Source organism: Primulina eburnea, chromosome 3 (genome assembly GCF_022965805.1).
Source record: "Primulina eburnea isolate SZY01 chromosome 3, ASM2296580v1, whole genome shotgun sequence".
In the NCBI taxonomy this organism is placed as follows: Eukaryota; Viridiplantae; Streptophyta; class Magnoliopsida; order Lamiales; family Gesneriaceae; genus Primulina; species Primulina eburnea.
This window is the reverse complement of record NC_133103.1, coordinates 11,917,126-11,942,443: the sequence shown is the minus strand read 5'-3', so window position 1 is coordinate 11,942,443 and position 25,318 is coordinate 11,917,126. Positions and strand designations below refer to the sequence as shown.

Sequence of the window (25,318 nt, the reverse complement as noted above, 5' to 3'; positions counted from 1 at the left end):
GGTTTGTGATGTAAGATTTGTTCAAGGGCTTCTTCTCCAATGACCTACACTAGTATTAGGTTTTAAACTATTGAGGCCTACATATTTGAAGGGATAATATTACTAGTGAGTTAGACCTCGACATATTTTATACATTATAATTATAATGTTTCAGATTCGATGATAGTCCATACTGTATCAAAATATGTCTTTCAGCGTGTTTATGTTATCAATCACATATACCCAAAGAAACCGTAAAGAAACTTCTCAGCAAAGTTCTAAAAAGCGTGAAGCATCCCGAAGCGAGGATGTAGAGTTCTAAGTTTTCAAGCTTAAGAAGCTTAACAAGATTAGCACAAGCTTAAGCGTGAAAACCATTTTTTATCTTTAGTGTAATTGTAATTATCTCAAAACAATTAACAGATAAAATAATACATAAATATGATAAATTTAAATTTGATGCATTAATTTTCATATTTATAAAAGTATAAAAAATCTCAAAATTACAATATTTATTTGTTTTTACAGCTAGACCACATTAAAAATGTTAATTTTATTTTAATCATTATCAGACACGCTTAATCATAATAAAAATTAAAAAATAAACATGTAAATTATAAATCTAATTTATTATTTTAAAATAAAAAGACATACCTTCAAAAATAAAAAATTTAAAAATAAACAAATGCGATTGATTGTGCTTAAGCACACTTAATTAAACACCTCAATCACGCTTAATTTGATCAAACAATAGTTTGACCACTTTTTTCCGTTTTTCTCTGAAGTGGGGCGTTTTTGTCGAGATTCATACTTAAGCGCGTTTAAACAAGCTTTTTAGAACACTGCGTGTCTTAGAGGGTCGGTCACTCATATCATAATAATATCAAATTTTTTAAATTATACAGTCTTATATATGTACAATTTTGAAATCCAGTTTATTTTTGGACGAGGTATCACATAGATTATATATGATAAAGATTAATTTATAAAATTAGGCTACGTTTGGTTAGGGGATAGGATAAACTAATGATTAATACGTAAATGATAAAGAAAATGATTGTGGTAGGATTGTAATATATGGTGTAAAATAATATTAAGTTTGGTACGATTTTTAAGTGTAGGATAATTTTGAATTTTTTGATGAAGAGACGAAATTGCCCTTCCCCTTCGCGACGGCGATAGTGGCGGCGCCGGTAGGCGGCCGGTCGGAAACGGTCTCCTTCCTACCGGAAAATTATCGACGGCTTCTAAAAACCCGTCGCTAATAGCGACGGTTTTTGAGAAACCGTCGCGGATCTTGTAAAACCGTCGCTACTTTGACATTTAGCGACGGTTTATTAGTTCATGAAACCGTCGCCGATCGTGAGAAACCGTCGCCGATCTTGTTTTGTGAAACCGGCGCCGATCTTTTTTGAGAAACCGTCGCTAATTTGAAATTTAGCGACAGTTTATAAAAAAATCGTCGACGACGGAGTTTTACAAACCGTCGCTAAGCGATTTTCTTTAGCCCCACTTGCAATTTTTTTATTCACGGTAAGGGCTATTATTTTAATTCAGAGTAAGGGCTATTATGGTCATTTTTATTTCTAGTCTACCCGGATAAAAATAATCCACCTAGAATGCATGGATTCCTTTTCCAAGTTAAACAGTAGAAGTTGTCCTACAATTAATCAATGTCAGATTTATAAATGGAACCAAACGTGAGATTAATTAACAATCCAACCTTAATCAAACCTATCAAACTGGGCCTTAAGGCATAGTTTGGTACATGGGATAAGAGAGGTATTGATAAATAATCCTCTTTATCCCATGTTTGGTACATTTTTAAAAAGCTCATGATAATATCATGGGCCCTTGATAAATAATTTTTTAGAAGGATAAAATATCCCTAATAGAAGGTGTGATAATTTTAATTTAATGATAAAATGCACTACAAATGACTTAATTACCCTTAATTTTATAAATGATTTTTTATAAATCTATGCTAGTAGGTATAAATTAAAATCAAATAAATATTTTATTTATTTTTATATATTATATATTATGGTAATTATATAAATAATTTTTATAAATCTCAATAAAATTATTAGTATCACTCGATTAACCTTAAAAATTGATATTTGACTTGACTCACAAAATCAAGGTCTCAATTATCATATTATATAATATATAAAATTAAGTAAAATTAAATAAATCATGAAAGTACTATCGGCACATGAACAGATAAAAAATATTAACTCAAGCAACAACTTTGAAATTATAAAATTTATTATGATAAGGTTAATTTTGTCATTACAATCTAATATATAAATTTAATCACTCTTATTAAAATCATACCAAACATTAAATATAATATCCTACATCTTATTTATCCTTAACTTATCCTTATATTATATATCACACATTTATCCTATCATGTATATCAAACTATGCTAAGAGAAAGAAAGAAGGATAGGAAAAGTAAAATAATCAGTGGGTTAATAAATGATGCTTGATAAATAACATATACCAAACAGACTACTGCGCCGCCGCCATTTCCTTGGATTTATCTCCCTTTATCCGCAATTTGTCACACTACAATTTAATCGAATTGATTAAAAGTGGGACCCAATAAAAGAAAGCTTACGATCGATCTTACGGGTTTCTTTGGTAGCTTGAACCTAGGAAATGGTAATGGGCCGTGACGAAGACGGATTTGTTATCTTCATTTTTTTCTTCATTTTCAAATTTAATCTTTACCCCTATATCTATTTCAATCTCCGTTTTTTCGGGTTCGGGATCCCCAAACTCGAAGTTACGGGAATTAACTTCTCATCTTCGTCCTCATCCTCGTTTCAAAAATATTAATATGGCAAGACGATCTCCGAACCCGAAAAAGCGAGGATCAACTTCCCATCCTCGCGCCATCCCCGTTTCAAAAATATTAATATGGCAAGACGATGACAAATTCAGATAATTTCTAAAACCAAAACTTATTATTATCTATTATTATTAGAGATAATATTAATATTAATATCAATATTAATAAATTAATAATACTATTACTTTATTATCGATATTTTTTCGAGGCGAGTTCGGAGATTTCGAAGATGGGGATAGTAATCTCATATCCACCTCGAATTACATCAATGATTTTTTGAACTCGAACCTAAACCCGAAAAAATCGGGGATCCCATCCTTGTTTCGGGTTTTCCCCGCAGGACTCCAAACTCGTGAGGAAAGTTGTCATCCCTACTTGAACCTGGGCAAATTATGGGATGTTTTTTTTTAAAAAAAATAAAATAAAATCTTACGTTATTTCAAATAATTGAATTCTAAATGTGAGAATTCAACAATTTGGTAAAACAACTCGACGTTAATTTTTCATTTGACCTCTCCTTACAACGTCGAGCTGAGGCGGCTGAGTTAACTTATATCGGATCCAGTAAACCTATACAATTTCAAAATGTCATATATTTTAATTAATGTAGTTAATTAATGAAGTATATAGTAGTTATTGTTTGTCTTGGGAATGATCTACTTAAATTTGAGCTCGAACTCGATTCAATTGATGTTAAATCCAACTAGATAATGTAATTATTTTTTTTTTAAAAAAAGATGCCAATTCGACATATCAAATGGAAAAAAGAACCTTTCGTTTTTTGATTCATGCATATGCATATTTTAAGAAAATCACACGAAGTTCAATTCAATTATTTACTAATAAAAATATAGATAACATATCAGGCATTTTCGGTTATCAAATTTATGCAACGTGTGAAGAATCAATAATTGCATCTTGGCAGTTTAGTTCAAGCCAATTTTTGTGTTCAAAATTACAGAGTTTTTCTTGAAAATAATAACAGAACTTGTATAAAAATGGAAACAAATAATGAATTCAAATATTGCAATTTTATATGTTGTGGAATCTTAAATATTGTTTAATTTTATTAAACTCTAAATTTGCTGTAAAATTAGCGATGAATTCATATTTATATGTTGAGCTGCAAATGAATCGAGCCGATCGCGAACTTTTCGTGTCGATTTGATAAATATTTGATTTATATTCGAATTTATCGATCTCAAACCAAACTCGAACGTGTTCGAATTTTTTTTCTCTCGAGCTAAAATTATTTTTTTCAATATATCGTGAATTGATCGCGAGCCTTAATATTTTATTAATTTAATTACATATTAAATATATATACATTTCGAGTTTTCGGATTTTTTGGACTTTCAAACCTTTGTTGTTGAATCTTAACATCAGAACAATAGTTCGAATAGCTTGCGAATATATTCGAAGATTTCGAATCAGACTTAAATTCAAACTTCTTTTTTCGCCGAAATCGAACAAAAAAATAAATAAATTCGAGCTTCGAATAAAGCTCGAACTCGATTATACTCAACCTACTTACACGTCACATAATTCACATCCATCTTAGGTTTTAGCCCATCAACACTCGAAAAAAGAAACCTCAGGTGAAGTTTGTACCCATTTTGTCAAGATTGCTTCACTTGCAAACTACTTCAGCAAATTTAAGATAAAATTGAAGCAACGACAAAATTTACAAACTGTCATGCTGGCAACAAGAGCATCATCTTTCACTTGAAACATCAATAGATAACGCAAGAAACCAGCTTCTACGGCAGACTCAGTGATGGCAAAAAGAGCATGTCTCAAAATATTTAATGAAGGAAATCCATATACTAGACGAGTGAGTTCTTGTCACATGATTTTCCGAGGGCAAATTTCTCATAGCTTGAGCTTTCATCTGTGCAGCTCTGAGTTTGTTCAAGATTTTGTCCAACGATTTTGATCTCTTCTTTTCAAGATTCATCTGAAAAAGAAGAGGAAAGGAAAATGGAGTCAATATTTCCAAAAATGGCCCCATTTAATTTTCCGCTCTGGATAGATAGGTTACGTATACCACAAGTGATGAATGCAACACAATATGACCAAGTCATCACGAATGTTATGGTACGACGTAACTGTTAATACGTAAGTTGATACAGGTTGCATACTTGCATTACTGGTAAATTCACCATTTTTGTGATGCCGTAGTACAAACAAGAAATTGTGTTTGGATAATAACCAGGTGGTTACACTATACCTCGAGTTTGTGAATAGCAGCCTCTGCTTTTGCCTTCTGCAAGTTCTCCCAAGCTGTGATCTTGGCTTCCTCTCTTTGCAATCTGCATAAACACCACAAATAATAAATCATTACGAATTTTGTAGGAAGTGATGCACTTTCGTAACCAGCTTTCATATATACTACTAATTGTTGAGTATGTGAAACATCAAAAGAAGCCGTGAGCAACCATGAAGTGAACAATAATCAACAATTTTCAACTTAGGGAGGTCCTTGTGATAGAAATAAATTCAAATATTTCATTGTATATGCTTTTCATTATATATTCTATTAAAATTTAACCTAATACTTCCATCGAGGATAGCCACGATTTTTCACGATTCTTAAGCTCTCGGCAGCTACAACTCAAATTTACCATCCACATAACAACCCAAGCATCAAATTTTGATAATTGTCACAAAGACAACCACACATGACAACAAGACCAACTATCGCTGACCAACATTGGCGAATAATGTTTTTTACCTTCATTTTATTCACGAATAAGCACAAGTATACCTTGATGTGTTTCTTGACGCCTCCGCAATACTCCAAGACAAAGGCAAGTCATCAGCATTGATTGAGTCCTTCATTTTTCTCATTCCTTGTTTTTTTGAGTGCCTTGACATGGTCGTGCCTCTGTCCACCTGAACATCCCGGATTTCATCTTTAGCTGCAGGAGTACTCCTATCCGGAATCAAGAAAGTAGAAACTCCAGAAGTCAAGACAGAGAAAGACAACCGCCCCTTGGAAGATGAATGAGAACTTCCCTCCGGGCTCATTTGAGTTGCCATATCCCTCCGTGAAACAGTCCGTGAAACCGACGATTCTTCGCCCTTGGTGCTGTCAAGTTTATAATCTGTCGTTTGATTCAACAAAAGAATTGGTTACTATTAAGTATCACCCAACCTTAAGTGCTGGGGAAGAAAAATCAACTAATCCATTCCACACACTACACGGATGTTAAATGGTAGGTCTGGCTATCAAGGATAGTTACAGGTTCAAATCCAATTTGGGGAGATTTGATTCATTCTGAGCCAACAAACTCAAAAGAACGGAGCTCAATATATTCATCTAGAGTAGAGAACCTATCCCTGGTTTTTAAATAATGGAGAAACCTTGAACTTCGAAACTGGCAATTGATAGGCAGCAAGCCTGAGTAATGATCAAATGACGTAGCAATTGAGTTAATGCATGAGCAGTACGCTACACAAAGAAGTCGCACAACTAATGGAAAGAACAACTCCATATATACCTTGAGAGCTTGGTACTGAAGTTTCACTAATCAAATCTGACAAGCCAGGCACGCTACTACTCCAAGTCCCACTATTTTCTGCGTACAAAGAATTTGATTTTTCGAAAATCCCACCATCATAATGAACATGCAACCCATCTGGGATCAGCACTCCAGTTGAAAGTGGCGAATTCGCTGTATAATTCCTCACACTCCCACCTTCAAGCACAGGCACAATGGGAGAATAGTTCGAGAAGTAGCCAAGATCCTGAGGTCCACTCTTCGATTTTTGTCTCCTTTGAGGCTGCGCATATGCGGTTTTCCAAGCAGCATTACCAGAAATTGGGCTAGTAATCCATCTCTCAGCGTCATCCCATTTTGAAGGCAAAGCACGCCCACTATTAAAGGGCATCAAAGCCGCAGCACTAATATGACTCCTGTTACCGTTTGTTGGCAATGGTACTCGCTCTGAATGCCAGCTTTTAGGGGTTCCTCCCACATTACTATCACCATATTCCGGCGTTCCAGGGCTTGTATAGGCACCTGAGTTCCTAAATGACTTCGGATTCTTCATGACTTTCAGCTGAGATCAAATGTAGTCCACATCGCTTCAAAATCTTCCCAATTTCAAGCAAACATATCCTAATACTAAATTTCACAAGCAGTTAGAAGGCATCACCTAAATGCTTCGAGAATTAAACTCTCCAAGACTAATTACGGAAAATACCATCTATCTATCTATAGACAACTAGCAAAAATCATCAATAAAACGACCTAATTTTGACTTACTTTTATACTATATCGACTCTATCTTCTCGTCACCACACACAAAAGATTTTTATAGGATATGTAACTGGATAGCGGGGGCACGGACATCTATCGCAATATATTTGTAAAACATTTCAATATGGTCAATTTCTTCGGGTCCAATAGTTCATGGGTTTTGAGCCAGAGGACCGCAGATAGAGTTGTGACGTACAGATAGAGCCAGCTGCAAGGTGGATCGCATCAACATCATTCAATGAAATTGAAATTCTTTTAACAAGAACACAACATAAAAATATTAAAAAAAATCTGCCTTTCGTTGTCAAAAATAGCTAGATTATTGTCCCTCGTAACATGGTTTACTTTTCCTGCTTCGCACACACGACACACACTCATGGGACCAGAAAATGAAAAAAAAAAGGCAGTAAAAAGAAAGGGCTTTCATAATCCTTGCCTTTAATTGGGTCCGAACTCGGAAAATGCAGCAAGAAAATCCAGCAAAGGCACGCTTCCGCACTTTTTTGCTCCTTTAACTTTTCGACGACTTCTTGACTCTTGTTCAAACCTTTGCGGGATGGGCCAAACAGTTGGAGAGAGACAGAGAAATGGACAACAGGGTTCACTCACTGGTACGGAGGAATAAAATATTAATCTTTGAAATTTGAAACAGAATATTTTAATTAATGGAAGACTGTGCGTGCTACTGCTGGCTTGTGAAAGCACAGAGTTGAATATGATAAGAAAAAATAAACTGTTGTTCCGACGAAATACTGCCGCTTTTGTTGCAAGAACCAAGGAGACTTAATCTGAGATTATTTTGTCCTACTATTTTTTTTATAAAAAAAATTTTAATACTCTTATTATTATTAAAAAAATAAAATTGAGTTTGAAAATTTGCAAATCTAGTCCTGCATTCTACAGTTTGTAAATTTAGTAAATGAGAAAATTATGCTTTTGTCTTATATTATGGATATTTTCTTATTTTTTGTCATGTCCATCAATTAATAATTTTAGTCATATAACTTATAATTTTTTTTCAAATTTAGTCTTTTTCACCGAAACGTTGGCATGAAATATACAAGTCACTCATGTCTGGTGTTGTTAAAACAAATGCAAAAAAAATTAACGTAAAAATCAACACACAGAATTACGTGGTTCAATAACAATGTGTTAACTACGTCCACAGACAGAGAAGAGGATGCTTATTGCTTTTGGTATTCAGAAATTACAGAGTATGTATCTAGGTTACAGAATAAGCAGTATTTATGTATCCCGTTAAGCGTCGCAGTAGGGGCTAGACAGGTTCAAGGCATATTCTAACAGGTGTTATGTTAGCATTTTCGATATTGTATTATTATTTTCTATCTCTACGTCATTTCGGTAAAAAAATGACTAAAATTTTAAAAAAAAAATACAAGTTACAAAATTAAAATCGTGAATTAGCTGATAACATAACAAAACATTGAAAACAAGATGGATTGTAAAAATCCGATCACTACCAACCAACCAGTTCAATACGACCTATCTTTTTTATTAGTTTAGCTACTTCAGTTTGATAATTTCGATTATAATGAAATTTAATTTACTTAATTTACCTTCTTAGTAAAATATCAGTTTGAATACTTTTGATTATTAATTCATTTCCTATCAATTCGAGCAGTTCATTTTGACAGAAATCTCAATGTGTTCGTCTAGCAAGGTTGGCGCAGAGACCCAAGGATCAGGGGTTCAAAACTTCAAATTAGATCTCAGAGAGATGAAATACTACGTTTATTTACATTTTTTCAAAAGGAAATTGAAATTTTATAGATGAAAAAAAGGGGTGAAATTAAGGCAGCCAAGTGACCATCTAGCGAGGCATCCCTCCGTTGGCAATTTTGATTAAAATTAGTGGCATAGGCAAGGACCAAAAATAAAATTCTTGATAATCGAAGGAGAAAATTGCAATACATGAATTGTCAAAGGAAGGAGGAAAGAAATAAAGACAAGTTGGGTTGGCAGATGTTGTCTGGTGCGTCAATGAGACAATGCCTGCACCACAAAAGATGGGGCCTGGGAAGGATAAAAGCTTTGAAAGGAAATGTCAATTTGTGACAATAAATTTTTATTTAGAAACCAGTTATAAAATATTTAGACATGTCCAATGTCGATTATTATTATATATAAATAGTAAGAAAAATATATAAATAACATAATTATAAAGATAAGAAGATTGATAAGAAAAAAAAGTTGATATTTTGAAAATAATATTAATATGTGGCTTGCTACCAATCCAAGGTTTAAGGGTAAATGTAATATATGAATCCAACTTTCGCAGGGTTGGAGTTTGCTGAGTACGGATTTAATTAAACCCACACGATTTGATTGAGACCAAGATTTTTAGTTTTTATTTTTTCTGTTGTTTGTAATCAATAAGAAATATGATAATATATAATCTCTTTTGTTTTATTTGGACTGATATTTTATCACATTTTTCTTTTGATATTTCTGAAAGATTTCGTATTTTGACGGTGGAAGTGTTGGTTTACCAATTTCTCACACCCAAGATATAATGAAAATTTTAAAATTTTAGTTTTGACTTTCGAAACTTTTCACATGTTATTCAAATATCCATAAGATACTGCTTAGATTTTATATCTGCGCATAAATTACGTTGTACTCCAAACAAATCCGAGATTAACAGAGATGGCTTTTCTTGTATCTTCCTCGGAATGAAGTTCAATTCTCTAGTTTGGTATATTCCATTTCACCCCACCTCAGCCGAGGTCGTTATTCCAGTGTTATTCCATTTCAGAACATCAAAAGTGATTGGATGGATGGTTTTATATATCTTATTATCAAAAAACTCTGCTGTTAACAACTTGTTATAAGCTGGTTTGACATAAACATCTTCCCATAAAGAAAGGCGTGCGTTCTAAAGAAGAATTCCACCCCACCTCACCCAAAGTTGTAATGATAATAATAACAATAAAAAGATCACATGACTTTGAGCAATTAATTAATTAACCTTATCTACTATGACATCGATCTATTTGTTTGATTTGGGTCAACTGTAACATATTTTCTTCATCTTTCTGTTGGTTTGGAGGACCGACAGCCTTCCTATTTCCCAAGCATGATGATAGGGACCCATAAGCACAAACCTATGCTTATGGAATTAAAGCTTACTACCATAAAAATGTGGATATATATACACTAAGCCTTACCGACAGTTGTATTTCTATCAAAACATAATGTATGACATCGATGAATTAAAGACGTATAATATAAAAATGATAAATTAATATATTTTAATAAGATAATGATGTATGAATATTAATTTTTTGTAGAATCTGAACCATACATTGAACAAATTAAGCAAAGATGAAACAATCAATGTCTTATCATTCACATTAAGTGGTGTATACTGGATAATAATATTGGCGATATTGTTAAGACATTCTATTTCCTTTCCATTTCAATTCCTATGATTAATATTTATTTTTCTCTGTAAGATTATACTCATGTCATGACCTTATTCTCTATACGTACACACGTTAATAAATGATGTTAATTATGTATATAAAAGTAGTAAGAAGAGGGAACATAAAAACGATACGTGAATTAAAATATTTTGGAACGAACTTCGTATGCAATTTCTATATGAATGGACCGAAATATCACCGATAAATGAATGGGCTGTGCTTTGAAGTAAAGTAAATTGGGCTATATTTTTTTCTAAATATTTCAAGAAACATAATATCACTTTCTTGATTTCGTTTGACCACCGCATTATATTATTCTGTATTATTCTGTATTATTCTATACGAAAAAATATCAATATGGAAGTTGCCAGCTAGTTCTTTAAAACTCGATCCTCTCGATTCATGAGGATGATTTGACATGTTCTAAAATTCTATCCCTGAACTTCCCTTTTGATATTTAGATTCTGATTAATCATCCCTTGGAGAATTCATCACTTTCAAACGGCCTTTCTGGTCGATTAGGGAAGAGTTAAAATAAATATGGCACAGAATGGGTTCCGGCGCCATTTATTACCAAAACTTACAGCATGGTGGACGATCCGAGTAGTAACGATGTGATCTCATGGAATGACAATGGAACAACATTTGTGGTGTGGAAGACGGCGGAATTTTTGTTGCCTAATTACTTCAAGCACAACAATTTCTCCAGCTTTGTCCGTCAGCTCAATACCTGTGTAAGTCTATCTTGTTGTTCTGTCACTATTCGTTATAGTTATTTCAAAAAGTCAAGCTTAAACTTTCTGAAAAGACAAGCACACCGTAATTTTTTATGAATTAAAATCATATATAAATTACTATTAGTAAAACATTGATATATAATTCATAATTTTATTAATTTCTAATTTTTTTCATTGACATATTATTTACTATATATATTTATACTACCTATATTACATTCTAATACTTGATGTCATCGGAATAACTATTTTGGTACAGCGTGACACCAAAAATTCTTTTCAGTTTTGTCTCACCATAATTATATGAAGATTCAATATGTAAAGTCAATGCATGGAACGAAGTCAACGAGGGTTAATATCAATATACCTGTGCGTATAATATTCTAAAACTTACCGGCTGGTTATTTTTAGGGTTTTCAAAAGATTGCCCAAAACAAATTGGAATTCGCCAACGAAAACTTCAAACAAGGACAACAAGAGCTCCTCACTGAAATCCACCGCAGGAAAATGCGCCCCACAACCTCCGCCTGGCAGGAATCCCGGTTATCTGACTTCATCTCCATACTCGGCTGATGACTTGGCCTCGAGCTCCACAAGTTTCCTAGACACTCAGGCGTCAGCTCGAATCACCGATTTAGCCGACGACAACGAAAAGCTGAGGAAAGATAATCAAATGCTGAACTTGGAATTAGTACAAACCAAGAGGCAGCGCAGTGATTTTATTTCTTTTTTGACTCAGAGCATGCAGCTGGAACCGGATCAGATCAGTCGTATTCTGAATCTCTGTGAGCGCCGATGGTAGTAGAGGCTAGCGGCTGCGGAAGTGGATATTCAAATTGTGATGGTGACGAAAATGAAAATTGTGTGAAGTTGTTTGGGGTCGTCGTGAAAAAAAAAGAGGGACAATTTCGTAAATATAGGTTTTTTCGGAGGCAAACGAAAGGAAATGGGGGAAAAAATTAATACGGGCTAACGGGCCTAGCCTTTGATGAAAATTTCGGCATCACTGTTATGGTCCAACGCTAATCAGTCCAAGTTGCTTAACGAAAAATTAGAAAATTACACTTTCGAGATTATCAGGTTCACTGTATATTCATGAGTAGGTCTCTTGTGAAACAATCTTACGAATTTTTATCTGTGCGACGGGTCAACCTTATCTATATTCACAATAAAAAGTAATAATATCTTAGAAAAAAAAGTAATATTTTTTGATGAATGACCCAAATAAGAAATTTGTCTCACAAAATACGATCCATGAGACCGTATCACATAAGGTTTTGTCTATATTCATAGGAAAGATGTCTACTCCTGGAATTAGTCCGATAAAGCACGGATAACAGGATTACTTACTCAAATCCTATTAACATTTTCCGAATTTTTACTAAGCTCATTTTACCATGCACATGAAGGACCGAGGTTCCCAAAATGCCATTTGCTTGGCTTCACAATAATAAAAATATTATTACCTATTTCTTTGGCTTGATATTAATAAACAGATTTCTAGGAAATTCATAATAAAAATATGTTTACAAAATATATATCACATGTTTAATATGATAATAAAAATATGTTTACAAAATTGCTTAGCTTATGTCATCTTCATTATTGCATAAAACTGAATTTAAGAATAAGATATTATTCTCAAACGATTTTTATTAATATAAATAGGCTTTGAAAGAGAATTTTTTAAAACAATACGTGATTTTTTTTCCTGGATTTAACAAACTATTAATCGCAGTTAACAATGGGTATTTTTACATCAAGGCTTCAATGGTGATAAACCTTCTTAATCTTATTCAAAAAATCAAACCAACATAACATATATTTATCACCACATATTATAAATCTTTATCTATCATTTTTTATCGTCTATTTATTAATAATTCAATAATCATGTCATCTGAACCAACACAAGGAGGGTTCGATTACTTAGGTGAATGAGATTTAATGCGATAAAAAATTTGTGATTATTAAAATGTTTAAGTTGTATATGACATAGTAATTGATAAATAATAATATTTAAGTTATTTGTGATGCGATGATAAATTATAATATTATTCTTTTAATAAATAATAATTAATATAAATAGACAATTTATATTTAATATAAATAAACAATTTATATTATGGGTCATATTGTAATTTAAATGTAATGATTTGATTGATTATTAATAAATAAATAATATATGGATACATTATAATTACAATTAACGTTTGATAGAATGAGATAATTTTTTCTATACATCCTATGAAACCAAATTTGTTATATCATGCCGAATATAAAGTAAATATGAACAATCCAAACCAAATAGTAGAATGGGTCTCATGTGAGAACGTCTCACGAATCTTTATTTGTGAGACTGATCAACCATATCCATATCCACAATAAAAAGTAATACTTTTTCATGGATGACCAAAATAAGATATCCGTCTCACAAATATGACATGTGAGACCGTCTCACAAATATGACCTGTGAGACTGTTTCACACAAGTTTTTATCCCAAATAGTATAAGGATTGAGCTTGGCTCGTTTAAGATTGTTTGAGGCTCGAGCTCGATTCGAGCTTTTATTATCAGGCTCAAGCTCGGTTTGTCTTGAAATTACCAAACCCGGGAAAGCTCGAGCTCGGCGCGTTAAAAGTTCGTTTAGCATGTTAATCAAGCCGGGCTCGAGCTTGATTCATTAATAGCTCGTTTAGCATGTTTAACAAGTTTGGCTTGAGCTCGGCTTGTTTTCGAACTCGTAAAGCATAGAATTGAGCTCGAATTTGAGGTTGATTCAAGCTTGTTAAAAATTAAATATATCTATAGCTAATTTTAAATTAGACATACAAATGTAAATTCATTTATAAATAACCAAAATAACACAAATAAGAGCTAAAAATCATAAATTAATATATTATTGAACATTCCAAAATAATACATCTAAAATATTCATCATACACTGATATCACCATATAAATAACAATGAAATAATTTCACTCATTTAATACTTCTACTAAGTCTGGTGAGAAAGTAAGGAGGACATTAGAGAATCTATTAAAATCAAGAATTACAAAATCATCTTCAATAACAACTAGTCAACTATCCTGCAAAGTCCATAATAACATTACATGCTAATATTTTTATTTGTCTTTGTTCTTTGCTCAATTCATTTCATTGACATTAGTACTAATATTTTTATTTGTCAACTCAACAAATGAGTCAAGCTCGAGCTTACAAGCCACATAAACGATCCGAGCTCGAACTCGAGCTCGCGAGCCTATCATCGAACATGTTTGCGAGCTCACGAGCCGAATATCTTTATGCTTAAGCTTGGTTTAATTAAATTTTGAGCTTAAAATCGAACTTGAGCTTAGCTTGATATGATTAACAAACGAACTCAAATGAACTTTTTATTGAACCGAGTTTCGAACAGCTCACATACAGTTTTGTTTATTTACATCCCTAAAAATAGATACAAATTTTTGAGTAAACATTAAATAATTAAATTATAAAGTCCGCTTGAAACATTTTTTAAAAAAATCTACCAAATCCAATTGCCATAGTTTTAAATTACTTAAACTAATAATAAAAATTTTAAAATTAAAATCAATTATAAAACATTTATATGGAAATGTATAATTAATTATGTGTTTTCTATGTGTTTTTATATTTATTTGTATTATTTTTTAATTATCTGTATTAATTTTAATTATATATTTTAAATTATGTGTAAAATTTAAATTTAATTATGTGTAGTTTTAAAATGTTTAATTATATGCAATTTTTTCTATGTTTAAATACTCGATTTAATTTTTTTTAAATACTCTATTTAAAAAAAATATCCAACATCATCTATGCAATATAATCTCATCCTCACATAATCATAGTTATCAAGTTAATCACAACAACTTCCTCCCATAATTATGTTTTTCATCAAGCTGATGATATTTCACAACTGAGTTTTGATAATACGATGATTGATGAATTTACTATCGAATCTAACTGTTGCCCAAGAAATCTATATCTGAACTCAAAATCATATGAATATTGAAACTTTATCCTTGTTATTGGATCAAGGGATTCTTCACATATTTATCAACTATTTAAGTGTTCTAGTTAGTATATTAACATTGCCACATAATCCTTCTTTAATAAAATATCTACAGGTTTCTAACAATAAATGTCACTAACGAAGAACCCGATAGCTCATATGGCTACAATCTTAAACTCTTGTTGCCAATTCACTCAACCTTGTTCAACTTCAACTTCTCGATCATATCCCGCGAGATCCCTAGTTTCCTGTTCCGCCGCATCCATGAGTTCCGGCAATGAGCTCAGAGCGAAGTTCATGGAGTTCCCTTACGTTTCTGGCCCGCACAGAGACCTGATGGTGGAGTTGGTATCGTCTGTTGAGAACCGGGTCGGATCCTTGCTCCAACCTTGTACTCTCCCGCCCGAAGTTCAACATTTTCGGAATCCAACTTCCACTGCCCAGGCTTCTCTCCACATCAGATCCGGTGTCTTTTCGTCCCAGGTATAGTTTATTTACCTCAATTTTTGCGTTTCATTCGAGTCATTTTACTTTTCAATTGACTTCAGCTCTGGGAGAAATGTTAAGAGGGCAGAGTAACAAATTCGTGTTATTAGGGCAACTAACAGTAAATATTTTTGTTTATCTACAAGTTATAACTGATTATAGAAAAATTTGAATGTTAGGATGGTAGATGAATCCTAGCTACACCACCGCGTGAAGTGGATCCTCTAATTAAACATTTGCGGAAGCTTTGGCAGATGAATCTAAACACGATTGAACAAACCAGAAAATTCAAGATTAATTTGTCTTGAAATTCAAGTTTTATGTCCTAAAGCTATGGGATATTACGCATTGTTTGATCTTCTTGTATTTCAAAATCGCATATGAAAAGCAACCTTTAAATTTATCCTGTGGTAATTCTGTTGATTTCCCAATTCTCTGTTTTAGTCGCATAATGTTGGGGAATGTATGTTATTTAAAATTCTCGATTCTTACGGGATCCAAACATGTCCCAGATCGACTTCATGTTGGGGTCTTGGATTCACTGCAAGTTACCATCTGGTGGAGCCTTGAACATAACCAGCCTCTCGGCCTATCTAAGACCCACGACCGATGCGCCTCACTTCTTGATGGAACTCATCCAAAACAGTCCTACGTCCCTTGTGCTCATTATTGATCTCACTCCAAGAAAAGACCTGATCGCGTATCCAGACTACCTCAAAACATACTACGAAGATCCTCAGTTAGACAAACACAGACAGCGTCTCCAAATTCTTCCCGAGGTAAGCCCTTACTTCTCCCCGTCTCTATATATTCGAGCTGTTGTTTCCCCAACTGCTATCATGGTTTCCATAGACGCGGGGACGAGTGAATCGGCGAGCATTGAAGGGATAATTCAGGATCACATCAGTCCAATTGCGAAAGAGTTGTTGGAGTTTTGGTTGGATACATGTGCTTGTTTGCAGAAAAGTGTGGGAGAGTTGGCGAAGGTGTATTTAGCTGAAAGGGATGGTATAATCAAGAATAAAACTATCGAGATTGATTTGGGATCGAGTTTTCCTAGGTTGTTTGGGCAAGAAGTGGCAAACCGAGTGCTGGATGTTTTAAAGGGATATTACAATGCTTAGTTCTTTTACTTTGTAAATCGTAACGATGTAATGTGGTTTGCATTTATTATGTTTGAAAATTAATTTTACCTATGTTCAGAATGTACACTTCGTATTTGAAAAAAAAAACCACATCTAATTTAAAAATTCCTCAACCAAATATGTGACTGTTCATCTTAGATTTTCCCATTCGACCAAAAGGGAGATAAAACGGCAGGACAAAGCCATGTTCTCATTCGTTAAAATTACCACATCATACGCACAAGCAAGGATATATTACATAAAAACTAAAAGTTGAATTACGTTGTGAAAGTATAAAAATCAACAAAAAGTATTCTTTAGCCAAGCTATACGTTATAGCACAGAAATAAGAAAGAATTCTCAAACGCGCAAACGCTATGTCCTTCACATCTGTCAGACATCAACAATGTGCAAAGAGCACAGATGGAATGCAATGTTTACCACCTTGTATGTACAAAGCATTTCATACTCCTACAGTTAAATACATGATACATGCTTGGGTGATTATCGTCGCGTATATTATACAGCTTACAAGGGATCATAAGAGCCATGAAATTCCTTAACCAACAATGAATCACTCCAATTGGAGACGGACCCCTGAGATTCTGCATATTCATGAAAATGGCATCAGGTGAATTCAAGATAGACAAAATTTGCTACTAACTAGACACCAAGAATAAAAAATGATAAGAGCAGTGGTTGCACAAGATGCCTCGCAAAGGAAAATTAGAAATGTTTACACGCGAAATGTATAGTTCAGGCATATCTAACACCAGAAAAGTAGAACTCGAAAAAGGTCATTTTTGGGTTAGATCAACTCCAAGAATCAAATATCATTTGTCATCCAAGTAAGGGGAATAATTTGAGGAGTTCAAGTTCGAGTTTGTGATGCCATTTACAGTACTTTTGCAGTTATTCGAAATCGAGAAAATGATGCTACCAGACTCGTATGGTTTTACAGTTCAGAGTCTTCACCGCCGCATCAGCAAAACAACGCGCTGCCTCTGCTTCAGCCTCGGCCTCCTCAGCTTCCCTTGCTGCCGCCTCAGCTTCAGCAATTGCAGCTTCAGCCTCTGCAACTGCTCTTGCAGCGGCCACAGCAGCTTCTTCTGCAGTCATGCTCTTCATCTGCTCTAACTCGGCATCGATCCGGGCTTTGGTCAGAATAATCACACCACTATTCTCTGCTTCCGAAAGACTGTTCTTTGTTCCATTAGGTAGCATAGCGTGGAAGGTGTCATTCCCCACTTCAGAATATGTTGATTTTGGTGTAATTCTATACTGATTCTTCACCTGTCAATCGAACCATATTACAGATAGTTATAAAACCCATTCAAGCCTGTCAGTAGCTATAACCCATCCTTTTTATGCTGGTTTCTAATTCTACAAAAAAATCATCGTACATTTTTAATAGTCCAGTACATTAAATTTTTGACGGCCTTTCCATTTTTGCCAACTCGGTGTGGTTTGGGGAAGGGGAAAAATAAAATTTGGAAAAAAGAAATAACATGAAACCAAGTGACTTTAAGTCACAGGTGAAAGCTGTGATATCGAATATGTTATGCATCATGATTTTACTCTCATGTATACAACATACGCCCTGATCCATCAAAGGACTTTTGTGTTTTATACATTCAGGATTTAGCTAACTTCTTACACCAATTTTTTTTTTAAAGCCATTTCCACCCCAAAATAATAAGCTAACATGATAAAGTGAAGGCCGTTGCAGATATACACCTTAATTAAATGTCCTTTTTCAGTCAAAAGCTTCAAATTTGTGGCCAAAGTCCGTTCCGAATCCGGAGGTGCAGCATGACGCAACTACAGTATCCAAGCAAATAAAGTGAGAATCTGAGAATCAAAATCGTATCAGATAAATCCGCAAGAAAACCCAGAGAAAATAACCCCCATTAATTTCATTGATGTCCCCATCCTCAAATCAAGTATTAGGTAACCGAATATTATTACTGTAATTAGAATGAAAAAACTTTATCCCAAAATTCCAAGGAACGTGGAAAAGAATCATCAGCCATTTCATTGTAATTTATAACCACATTGTTGAGATAGTATTTCTGTTATGTTTTCACTATTAATTCAAATTACCTCTATGTATCGAGCGATTGCATGCTGACTAGATCCTCGAGGTTCCTTTAACTTTGTTACAGCCTCCAATATAAGATCATTCAACCTTCATTCATGGATAGTACCAAACAAATGTCATCAAGCAGTACATAGAACATAACATTCCGTTTCAAATGAAAGCCAAGACAAAAAATGTTTAGACTGTCTACATAATAAGCAGCTAGATTAAACTTATCCACATACTGATAGGTAAACAAAAGACAATAGATGTCATAACTAAAACTCGAATGTGTATGCCCTTTTGATATTAGACATTTGAGTTTTTTAAAGATCGAAGGTTCAAAATCCAATATAACAAAAACAGTAGCATGTGGGGCACTAGTTCGCGGCTTTGAAGGGAAAATCGAGCAGTAACAGCCATAAATATAAATTAAAGGTAAATTAATTAACAGCGACACCGCGATATTATTTCTTTCAACCTTGAATCTTGTCTTTCCGAGCCAGCATCATAGGAAGTTTGAATAGATTCTGCAACTGGTGTTAAATCAACTTCTTCTGAATCCTTCTCAACTACCATTTCATGAACTGCAGCATCTCCACCATGCTTGTTGGTGGCCTGTATACTTTTATGTGAAACCTTAACCCTATGCCGTGAACCCATACCATTTGCCATGCAATTTAAGTTTCTCCATTTATCCTGTTCATTGATCTTAAATACTTTAGCTCCCCCAAACAAATTCGTATGTTACATTATTTCTGTATGTACCAAATTAAATTTTTTGCCTAATCACAATAAAGAAATCCCCTCTAGGATATCAATAATCCTTAAAAGTAAACGAGAAACCTCTACATTTCATACCTTAAGGTCCACATTCGAACGTGACCTCAGGGCTGAGCTGAAATCTTGGTCTTTAAGTATGGTACTCCATTTTCCCACTCCATACTTTTTAATGCCAGCTTTAAGAGCAGCTTCTTCTTCTGATGTCCACCTCTGTTTAGGAGCACCCATTTCCAGTAGTCACGACAAGTGATTTCCGGAGTTCTACTCCCTATTGCTACAACAAGAAAAACATTAAAACCACCAAATTAGCATAAGAATTATATGCATGAGAAATAAATGCATACCATAAACATCGGAAAATAAAACATGAGAAAGAAATGCCTTTCAAACCAAACTATCTCTATCCTTGTGTTTTTTGCGCCGCATTTTGGAATAACGTAGATTGGTGGTATTTACATACGCAAGATGAAACGTCACATATTTGTAAAGCTGGTCAACTTCAAAGATAAGTGTCTGAATTTCGGGAAATCAGATCCAAATGCCGCAATAATCACCTTCTAGGGAAAATTTACAATAGATAATCCAACCTATTTACAACCTCTCGACACTTAATAATTGACTATTCTATAACAATTTTTACAAAACAATTACACCACGTAGAACTTCAAAAGCTAGCACTAAAAGCACTGGGTAACATAAATCGACTCAGAATGAAAGATAAATCTTATTGCACAACTATTCCATTCAAATACTTTACCAGAACGAAATGATTCAGTAAAACCATGCATATTCATAATGAAAATATCTAAAACCAAAAAAACTGACTAATTACAATGTCTAAACGAAGCCGGTTAAATATTAACCATCAGACAACTTGTTCTCAACAAGCTAAAAGACAACTCAATTTCTAAATGTACATTGAAAATTAAAGCCAAATATTCAAAGCTCTACTCGTTAAGTTTACACGCAGCAATATTTTATCTTTCTCATCTTCCAAATTAGCGTCTAAAATGTCACTTCGAGCATTTATCATAAATAGGAGTAATCTTCATCCCTGCACAAATCCCACGACCTAAAATTTCGTTTCCCAGCACAATTGAAGTAAAAAAAAAAAACACACACACACACACACACCAACACAAAAGGTCTGAAAAGGATCTCGTATTATCACACAAAAATTTTGTTACTTCCGTCAAACTAAATCAAAAACCCATCGAGAAAATAAAATAAAAAAAGGGAAAAAAAAAGATGTGATTGCAAGCGATTTCAGAATTTCGAAAACCATACCTGAACAAAACCGGAGATTAAATCAGGAAAAGAAAAACCAGCCTCATTCAATTTGGAACCTCATTTTACTTCCAAAAGATTGAAACTTGAGATACAAAATTGTTGATGGGCTAAACGAGAGAGCTGAGCCTTGCTCAGTCTGTGTGGTGACTTGTTCTCGAAGAATCAGTGCCGATTCTCAATTATGTTGACAATTTATTAGTAAATTTAAACGAATAATTTTAATATTTGTTTCAACTGTTTTTTTGATTCACGCCAAAAATAAATATATTTTTACCAAATTAGTCCAGGGACCGGGCCTCGACTCCTTAATTTTATTATAATTTTTTTTAAAAAAAAATATTTTGATAAATATAATTATTTTTATATTGTTTAAAGTTGGATACAACAAAACAACTTAATAGTATCGATAAAAGAAATAAAATATAATTCACGTGAAATAAATTAATTGTAATAATAAACATATTGTAAAAGACACGTGGCCCAACACAAATCATAATTTCATGTTCGCCCCAAAATTTACAATATTTTCATTTCCCCAAAGTAGTCTGCAGAAATACAGAACAGAGAATTAACCCATATTTTCTGGACCAAATCGGGAGCAAATGGCGAACTCGCTGCAACGAATGCGGCATTCATTTTTTGTGAATTCAAATCGGCTGGTGATTTCTCCATTTTCGAGGGCTTTCTCCACGGATGATTCGTTGGTTGAAATCAAACCTGGAGAGATTGGTGTCGTCTCTGGTATTCCTGAAGAGCACCTCCGTCGTAAGGTACAATAATCATCTTTACTTTCAGATTTTTTTTCATTTGTTTTTTCTGGCATGAAGTTCATTTTTTCCCAAATTGATGGTGTATTAATTTGTTAGATCAATTGTTGGACCAGTGAGCTAGGGTTTCGACATAATCAATATCAAATTTGTCGGAATTTGTATTATTTTATTGTTTGTTTCGTCTTGCTCTTGTAATTGTAACAACTATATCAACTCTCAATTACTTAATTAAGGACTTTTAACATGTACATGTCAAATGCTACTTTTAGTTTAATTAAAGTTTTGACAGGTTCTGATTTTCTCACCTGCTCGAACTGCTACACAACAAGGTTCTGGAAAACTTGGGAGGTGGAAGATTAATTTTTTGTCCACTCAGAAGTATGCAATTTTCTTCTATTAATGTTCTGGTTCCCTTCCTTTATATGTCCTTTACCGTCTAGTTTAGACCTGCTGAGTTGTCTTGATCGTAGCTCATTCTTCTTTCTGTGACTTGTGTTGGCAGAAGAAAATGCGTGATAGTGGATTCCATTTTTCTTTACAAGGACCGGCTTGTTTACATTTGAACAAATTGAAGCTATCATAGTTAGATGTGCTGAGGTTCATTATAAATAACTTGTATGACATGGTTAATACCTCATGTCCGACTTTGGAACAAAATTCAGTGCTAAGGAAGTAAATCTTGTTGGGATGAGAAAATATTTGATTGACCAAAAGTTATGTGCTAATTTTGTGACGTATATTGGTCAGGAAGTTCGTTTGACTTAAATATGGGGGAAGGAAAAGAAAATGTTCCTTTAATGATTCCTCCCCTTGCTACCCAGCTGTCAGTACCCCCTGTATTTTTCTATTTCCTCGCTCTTTGCAAAAAGTTGGGTTGAGAGTAAAAGCAAAGTAACCCACTACTCTCTCTTATTGTCCCTCAGTACATTTTTAGTTGTTTAATCACATGTTTCTCTCAATGGTCAACTTTTCCTCTTATATTTTATGATCATTCAGTAAGATTGTGGTATTTGTGGCATTCAGATGGGAAAATCCATTGATGGGTTGGACATCCACGGGTGATCCATACTCACATGTTGGTGATTCTGCATTAAGTTTTGACAGTCAAGAAGCAGCAATATCCTTTGCCGAGAGGCATGGTTGGGAATACACGGTATGACTTGTTTCTCAGTTTACCCTTCAGAACAAACTTTTGCTGCCTTTGTGGCTCTTTTAGAGCCTTTTGTTTTTCCCCTCCCTCTTTTGACATACTATCGATCTTGAATTGTATTATTTAAGGAAGAGAGTTATTTCTTCAACATATTGCTACTTCGGAATTGTTGTCATGTATTGGTTTGAGTGTGGAAAAATCGGAGAAGATTCCTGTGACAAATGGGTTGGTAACATTCTTAATAACTGTTTATCACTTGCTTTTGATGGAACTACAGAAATTTAATATAAATAAGTATTAAACTTCACATGATTATCCGTGTTATGTTTGACTTGGGCTGAGTGGTGTTAGTGTGGATGCCTTGTTAGATTCAATTTGGTGTATTGGCATTTTATTGGAGCTTATATCTGTCCAATAATGTTCCACATGTTCAAAATTCTTTTATTAAAAAATAAAAGGAATTTGGAGGAAAGGACATCTTGCACTTGTTACAGTTGCTACACGATAGCGGGCAGGTCATGATAAGGCAGTTCAATTTTTCTAGTTGATTTTACATGGATGGTTCTAGCTTTTTTTTTTAATTAGACTTATTCATCATTTTTAAAGCTTGTGTTTTTTCTACTTGCTTTTTGATTGAAAATTTGAGCCCTTTGCAACTTTTGACTTTCAGGTTAAGAAGCGCCAGACACCACTATTGAAGGTGTGAGATTCTTGTTTCAAAATTTATGTTCCGGTTATAGCTTTTGACTTTCAAAATTTATAGCTTGTGGCATGACACCCTTTGCAACTTTTGACTTTCAAAATTTATAGCTTGTGGCATGAACTTAAGCAGCATCCTCGACTTATCTCTGCTTTTATCATTGAATAATCTGCTTGCAGGTGAAAACTTATGCTGACAATTTCAAATGGAAGGGCCCTCCGACGACAGATGTGAACTAAATTAATTTCCCCCAATGTTCATCTTTTGTGCTTTTTTGGGTGATCAAAATCTTGCACGATATTTTATCGTTTCCTGTTCAATATGCATAATGGAATTTCCTTCCATGGACAATGTATTCCCAACTTGGGATTTTCGGAATTAGTTGGTGAATAAACCTGTGTACGTCATGATTTCATTTATATATATATATATATATATATATATATATATTGTGTTGTGGATTATCAATAAATACCCTGACATCTGTCATTGTTTTTTATGCATCATTTTCAAACCAACTCATGAGATTTGTGGTTCAAGAATGCATTCTGTGTGTAGGAAATCCCTGGACAAGACCTATCTATATTACATGAATGACACGAAAGCTTCATGTCGCTCGGTTCTATAAATAAATAAAATTGAAAAAACAAAAAGTTAGAAACTTATACAGAACAAGGTAATTGATTTGTCCGCCGAAGTTTCATGATATAGTAGTGACCTTGGAATCGGGGTGGCAAACAAATCTGAAACACACAATGTAAACCAACATATATTTCTTGGTAAATATAGAAAAAAATTTCTTAATTTATAAATATCAACGAGAATTTGGTTCAATAATCTTAATCATTCAATAGGAACATTTTCTATAGGAATGGACCGAATGGTTGGGTTTAGGGGTGGTATACCGTACCGAACTATAGTACCGTATATCGTACCGAAAATATATATATGGAATTTTTTCATACCGATATCGGAAATTCGGTACACCGCAAATTTCGGTATACCGAACTTAAATTTAAAAAAAATAAAAATAAAAAATTATACCGAAATACCGTAAAAAATAGTCTGTACCGATACCGAAAATTTCGGTACAGGTATCTCAATTTTTTGGTAATTCGATATTTTTTTTGATATAATATATCGATATTTTTTTATCCCTAGTTGGATTAGCAAAACATCGTCTTACACCGCAGAAGGTAAGTGATGATTAATTATTAAAAATAATGCTCTCGTTGAGAGTCGAACTCAAGACCTCCCGCTTACTAAACGGGTGCTCTAACCAACTGAGCTACGAGAGCTTGCTTGGACGAACGTGACAAACATTTTATATAATACTTATAAATATTTTGAGGCAATGTTTTGCTTCGTTTCCTTTAAAAAATCGTTTTCAAACACCTACGGTTGAATATTATCTTTGGGTTATTTTATGTCTAAGTAACGGCCAGACCAAGTTGATCTTCTCATTCAAAAAAACTTAGAATCGAAGTCTTAAATAAGAAAATCGAACAAGTTGCCATTCATAGAAACATATGCCCGTCAATAATTTATTTCAGGAGAAATATAAATAGAATATTCCATTAAATACGAAATATGTCGAGATTTACGAAGAACT

General features: G+C 33.7%; 4 protein-coding genes, 1 non-coding gene and 1 pseudogene across 9 annotated transcripts; 3 read left to right on the top strand and 3 right to left on the bottom strand.

Moving 5' to 3' along the window:
- Positions 1–4,317: 4,317 nt before the first annotated feature.
- LOC140826443 (uncharacterized) lies at positions 4,318–7,834 on the bottom strand. Of its 2 annotated transcripts, XM_073188749.1 has the most exons (5): positions 7,541–7,834; positions 6,343–6,969; positions 5,607–5,946; positions 5,070–5,151; positions 4,318–4,796 (listed from the first exon to the last, which is right to left on the bottom strand). In XM_073188749.1, exons 2-5 carry the CDS (start codon positions 6,893–6,895, stop codon positions 4,611–4,613), a joined length of 1,161 nt encoding a protein of 386 aa, XP_073044850.1. In that variant the 5' UTR covers positions 6,896–6,969; positions 7,541–7,834; the 3' UTR covers positions 4,318–4,610. The 2 variants fall into 2 exon arrangements, with proteins under 2 accessions (XP_073044850.1, XP_073044849.1); XM_073188748.1 differs by lacking the exon at positions 7,541–7,834 and having other exon boundaries at positions 6,343–7,408.
- Positions 7,835–11,137: 3,303 nt separating this feature from the next.
- On the top strand, positions 11,138–12,279 carry LOC140826769 (heat shock factor protein HSF24-like; annotated as a pseudogene).
- A 3,126-nt stretch (positions 12,280–15,405) lies between these two features.
- Positions 15,406–17,091, top strand: LOC140826442 (red chlorophyll catabolite reductase). Its single transcript, XM_073188746.1, has 2 exons — positions 15,406–15,806; positions 16,322–17,091. Exons 1-2 carry the CDS (start codon positions 15,453–15,455, stop codon positions 16,931–16,933), a joined length of 966 nt encoding a protein of 321 aa, XP_073044847.1. The 5' UTR covers positions 15,406–15,452; the 3' UTR covers positions 16,934–17,091.
- An 83-nt stretch (positions 17,092–17,174) lies between these two features.
- Positions 17,175–21,282, bottom strand: LOC140826441 (single myb histone 1-like). Of its 4 annotated transcripts, none has more exons than XM_073188744.1 (7): positions 21,143–21,282; positions 19,875–20,070; positions 19,495–19,712; positions 19,037–19,121; positions 18,671–18,754; positions 17,909–18,226; positions 17,175–17,538 (listed from the first exon to the last, which is right to left on the bottom strand). In XM_073188744.1, the coding sequence occupies exons 2-7, from the start codon at positions 20,022–20,024 to the stop codon at positions 17,371–17,373; spliced, it is 1,023 nt and encodes a 340-aa protein (XP_073044845.1). In that variant the 5' UTR covers positions 20,025–20,070; positions 21,143–21,282; the 3' UTR covers positions 17,175–17,370. The 4 variants fall into 4 exon arrangements, with proteins under 4 accessions (XP_073044845.1, XP_073044846.1, XP_073044843.1 ...); XM_073188745.1 differs by having other exon boundaries at positions 17,874–18,226; positions 21,084–21,278; XM_073188742.1 differs by having other exon boundaries at positions 21,084–21,278.
- Positions 21,283–21,609: 327 nt separating this feature from the next.
- LOC140826440 (NADH dehydrogenase [ubiquinone] iron-sulfur protein 4, mitochondrial-like) lies at positions 21,610–24,125 on the top strand. The gene is made up of 5 exons (XM_073188741.1): positions 21,610–21,856; positions 22,146–22,234; positions 22,880–23,009; positions 23,677–23,706; positions 23,886–24,125. Exons 1-5 carry the CDS (start codon positions 21,689–21,691, stop codon positions 23,943–23,945), a joined length of 477 nt encoding a protein of 158 aa, XP_073044842.1. The 5' UTR covers positions 21,610–21,688; the 3' UTR covers positions 23,946–24,125.
- An 805-nt stretch (positions 24,126–24,930) lies between these two features.
- On the bottom strand, positions 24,931–25,004 carry TRNAT-AGU (transfer RNA threonine (anticodon AGU)). The gene has a single exon. It is a non-coding gene; the product is annotated as a tRNA-Thr (tRNA).
- Between the last annotated feature and the right edge of the window lie 314 nt (positions 25,005–25,318).